Below are 5,178 nucleotides of genomic sequence, written 5' to 3' on the forward strand. Positions count from 1 at the left end.
AGCTTTCAAATGAAGAGGCAGTTAAGCGAAATGTTACTTTGATTAATGACAAAGAATTGTATGCCTTTATAGGAATCCTGATACTCATGGGGCAAATAAGGACAATTCTGTCAATGTACACGACCTTTGGTCAGACCTAATAGGTCGGCCAGTTTACAAGGGTATTATAGCAAGAGAACGTTTCAAGGAACTTATTGAAATCATAAGGTTTGATGACAAAGGTACCCGCCAGCTAAGAAGGGAAGCAGACAAGTTCACAGCAATCCGTGATGTTTTCAACAAAGTGAATGATAGGTTTCCACTACTGTATAAACTAGGGCTCCATCTCACTATTGATGAGATGCTCAGCTTGTTTAGAGGGCGCTGCCCCTTCAAAGTATTTATGAAGGCTAAATTGGGCAAGTAACACACCCTTATACGCATGATGTCCGATGCAGTTGACAGATACATCTTGAATATGTAACCCTATGCAGGTACTGTTCAGAATTTGTCGAAAGAAGAACGGAGTTCAACAGCTGTCGTCAAACGTCTGGTAGCACCTGTGAAAAATACTGGTCGAAATATTACTACAGACCGATACTACACATCGGTGGATTTGGCGGAAGAGTTATACCAAGACTACAAAGTTACTGCAGTAGGAACTCTCCAGTCAAATACGAAGCATATTCCAGACATAATGAAGAACACATCAAATAGAGACCTATATTCATCAACGTTCTTGTTCACAGACCCATCAACACGTAGGCCTCCAGTAACTTTCGTGACCTACATAACAAAAACGAAACCAAGGTAAAACTTACTGCTGTTGTCAACAATGCACCAAGATAAAGGCACTGTTGGAGGAGAAAAGAATAAAACTGAGATAAATGCATATTATAATTCCACTAAAGGTGGAATTGATACCATTGATCAAATGGCGCGTATGTACACCTGCAAGAGGGGGACAAATAGGTGGCCTCTATCTGTATTTTACTCTCTCATCAACATTTGTGCTATCAATGCAACCACCATATTTATCCAGCAACACCCAAGATGGAATGAAAAGAAACACAACAAAAGGAAACTTTATCTTCTGCAAGCTGGGATGGAACTAGTGAAATTGCAGGTAGAAGACAGAAGTGCCAATGCAAGAGGGTTATCTAACCAAATTGTTCAATCAATGGAGACTATTCTACAAAAGAAAATCAAAGAAGTGACAACAGAAGCACGTCAGCCTCCTGCAGGGAAAGGTCAGTGCCATATTTATGGCAGAGAAGCTAAAACAAAGAAGCAGAAGTACAAGAATCTAAGTAAACCAAAACAGAATTGTGGACAGTGTCATAAACATGTGTGTAACACACATTCAGAAAAAATTGTGAAGTGTGTCTCTTGCCTTGAAGTTGAGGACTCAGAGTAGTCTATTGTATATGAACACATCTGTATTTTGTATTGTAATACGTCAATTTTTTATTCACTCAATCCAATATTTATAACAATTAACAACATTTATAAACTGATGCCTTAGTTAAAATACATAAACCATTTTAAAAGTTCTAATTTTTCGTCAGTAATCTTATTTAACACCTGTGGGCTCGCCGAACCCCCCCCCCCCCCCCCCTCCTTAGGAATCCAAGTTAGAAAAAAAAGGCTTGGGCATCCAAGGGTTAACAGTTAACCGTGGTTAAGTCGATATTTAACCCTGTTCAACGCAAAACTCTGGTGCACCAACATCGATCTAAGTTAAACGAGGGAATCGACCGCGGTTATATTTAACCGGGGCTCTTTCCCAGTTTTCTCGACATAACCGAGGTTTTAGAAGCATACGCTATTAAGATGGCGGTGCGTTTTGATGTTATGGATGGCACTGAGGGAGAATTGTTATACCTTGACCATTTAAATCGTGACTATAATCGTAATTTTTCATTCTGAACAATGTCTGAATTTATGTTACCTTATCGGAAATGTTCATTAATTATAGCACGGCGAACTGCTCTTCCAGATAATATATCATCACGATATATCAGCTGTCCAGATGGCACAGGTTCGTTATCTTCAATGTTGGGGCCTCTCTCATCACGTAACTGATTTAAAAGTCGAGAAATTTCTGGATCTTCTGGTGGTTCTTCACTGCTTGTACTCCTCGCAATATTATGCAAGACAGCCGTGCCCACAATTATTGACATTGCTTTCTGTGGATTACATCTTATTCCTACAGATAAGATGGGAAGCCTTCTCTTCCACATACCATATTTTCTCTCAACAGTGTTTCTAGTTTTAATATGGGGCCTGTTATATCGATGCTCTGCTTCATTTTGCGGATTTAAAAGTGGAGTTAACAAGTAGGATCTACATGCATAACCACTATCTCCCAATAAGCGACCTTGTGGCATTTCTCCGTTTTCAAATTGAGCTCTGCGAGCGTAGTTGAGAAATATGGTACCGTCGTGCACAGAACACGGCCATCGAGCGACAATATCTCTTATTAACAAATTGTGATCACTAATGGTTTGACAGTTAAAGGAAAAATATGATTTCCTATTGTGGAAAAGTTCCGCATTATGTCCTCCAGGAGACTGAATTCTTATATGGGTACAATCCAAGGTACCAAGAACGCCAGGAAATCGGTCCAATTGACTAAAACCATACATCACATAGCGCACTTCTCTTGTAGGAAATTTTATAAAGCGAGGAGACATTGATGCTATGATGTCTGATACATCACTGATGATTCGTTGTGCTGCTGTACGATGTGCATTACTGATGTCCCCAATAAGAATGTTTAATGAATCTGTTGCATATTCCCTTAAAGTAATCAAAAGTCTGTTTATCGGCGAAATAGGGCTATTCCGATCAGTGGGGAATTCTAACCTATCATTAATTTGGTTTAATAACCACCACACTGTTTCCTTTGACAGACGAAATCTCTCTTCAAACTTCCTGTCACCATAATCTTCAAAAGGGTTTCCCCTTTCCACAATCACTCGTGCACGGTTTCAGTCACGATTTAAATGGTCAAGGTATAACAATTCTTCCTCAATGCCATCCATAACATCAAAACGCGCCGCCATCTTAATAGCGTATGCTTCTAAAACCGCGGTTATGTCGAGAAAAACCGGGAAAGAGCCCCGGTTAAATATAACCGCGGTCGATTCCCTCGTTTAACTTAGATCGATGTTGGTGCATCAGGATTTTGCGTTGAACAGGATTATATATCGACTTAACCGCGGTTAACTGTTGATCGAGATTTGTGCACTCGGTCATAAGTGTGAAACTGATGTAGACTACGCTAGAGAATTATGTTGAATAATGTTATTCAAAAAAAGCCTCATATAAATGGGAAGTCGTCTTACGATTACCAGTTATAATACAGACAAAGATGTAACCTTATTCAAATGCAGTCTAAGTCCTGCAGTCCTGCATAGCAAGGATGGTAGTGGGATCCCCAAGCTGAACAGTCATACAAGGTGAGCGAAAACTAAGTCAATTGCGTGAACACAATACATGAACATTCGTTGGCTCAAAATAATTTAGAACTCAGCATGACGATTTACTCGGTATCACACAAGATATATCGATAAGGAACACGCTCTTGAATGCACCCCTCAAAAAGTGTCTGTCCGGTTTTGACTCCAGAAGTGTTCCAGTACTGCCTTCTTATCCAATTGGTGAAAGCCACCCTCGCAAAAAATGCCTTGTTCTTATGTTCTATAGACATGATCTGACTCAACTTGACGACTTCGTGCACTAAACTAACATATTATAGCAATATTTAAATAAAAGGATGTTATAACCATTCCGTCACACTCAGAATTTATTGTGGATTTCATCGATCGACTAGAAATTTTCCTCCATATATTTTCAAGTCTGGTATTTTATTTTTTTACCTCAACTTACGTTACGAAGTGACATTACAGTTGGTAATGAGCGTGGACAAGGAAATGAAATATCGCTGTCACTGTTACCGACGTTCGTTGGTGGCCTCCAAATTCTTCAGGCTCCTGACAAATCGTGCACCTGTCACTGTAGACAACCCGACGCCACTGAGTGGCATTCCACTTTATAACATCTTGTGGTGGGAAGATTCTGGTGAGTTACGTGAGAGGTAGGTCGCTGCGAGAAAAGGCTCCCAAACAATTTAGTCAATAACATTAGGCTCACAGAAGGATCACTAATGGGGTGCATCCCAGAATGAAAACATCGTCTGCAAAACATACATGTATGGTCATTAAAAAGATACACTCCTGGAAATGGAAAAAAGAACACATTGACACCGGTGTGTCAGACCCACCATACTTGCTCCGGACACTGCGAGAGGGCTGTACAAGCAATGATCACACGCACGGCACAGCGGACACACCAGGAACCGCGGTGTTGGCCGTCGAATGGCGCTAGCTGCGCAGCATTTGTGCACCGCCGCCGTCAGTGTCAGCCAGTTTGCCGTGGCATACGGAGCTCCATCGCAGTCTTTAACACTGGTAGCATGCCGCGACAGCGTGGACGTGAACTGTATGTGCAGTTGACGGACTTTGAGCGAGGGCGTATAGTGGGCATGCGGGAGGCCGGGTGGACGTACCGCCGAATTGCTCAACACGTGGGGCGTGAGGTCTCCACAGTACATCGATGTTGTCGCCAGTGGTCGGCGGAAGGTGCACGTGCCCGTCGACCTGGGACCGGACCGCAGCGACGCACGGATGCACGCCAAGACCGTAGGATCCTACGCAGTGCCGTAGGGGACCGCACCGCCACTTCCCAGCAAATTAGGGACACTGTTGCTCCTGGGGTATCGGCGAGGACCATTCGCAACCGTCTCCATGAAGCTGGGCTACGGTCCCGCATACCGTTAGGCCGTCTTCCGCTCACGCCCCAACATCGTGCAGCCCGCCTCCAGTGGTGTCGCGACAGGCGTGAATGGAGGGACGAATGGAGACGTGTCGTCTTCAGCGATGAGAGTCGCCTCTGCCTTGGTGCCAATGATGGTCGTATGCGTGCTTGGCGCCGTGCAGGTGAGCGCCACAATCAGGACTGCATACGACCGAGGCACACAGGGCCAACACCCGGCATCATGGTGTGGGGAGCGATCTCCTACACTGACCGTACACCACTGGTGATCGTCGAGGGGACACTGAATAGTGCACGGTACATCCAAACCGTCATCGAACCCATCGTTCTACCATTCCTAGACCGGCAAGGGAAGTTGCT

At 43.6% G+C, this 5,178-nt stretch overlaps 1 protein-coding gene across 1 annotated transcript; it reads right to left on the reverse strand.

Annotated features, from left to right (window-relative positions):
- Window positions 1-1,931: 1,931 nt before the first annotated feature.
- Window positions 1,932-2,675, reverse strand: LOC124712079 (putative nuclease HARBI1). Its single transcript, XM_047242375.1, has one exon. It carries the CDS (start codon window positions 2,673-2,675, stop codon window positions 1,932-1,934), a length of 744 nt encoding a protein of 247 aa, XP_047098331.1.
- Between the last annotated feature and the right edge of the window lie 2,503 nt (window positions 2,676-5,178).

This window comes from Schistocerca piceifrons, chromosome 8 (assembly GCF_021461385.2).
Source record: "Schistocerca piceifrons isolate TAMUIC-IGC-003096 chromosome 8, iqSchPice1.1, whole genome shotgun sequence".
Taxonomy (NCBI): Eukaryota; Metazoa; Arthropoda; class Insecta; order Orthoptera; family Acrididae; genus Schistocerca; species Schistocerca piceifrons.

Coding starts and splice junctions, on each gene's coding strand:
- LOC124712079 (XM_047242375.1), bottom strand. CDS start 2,675: ATGTCTCCTCGCTTTATAAAATTTCCTACAAGAGAAGTGCGCTATGTG.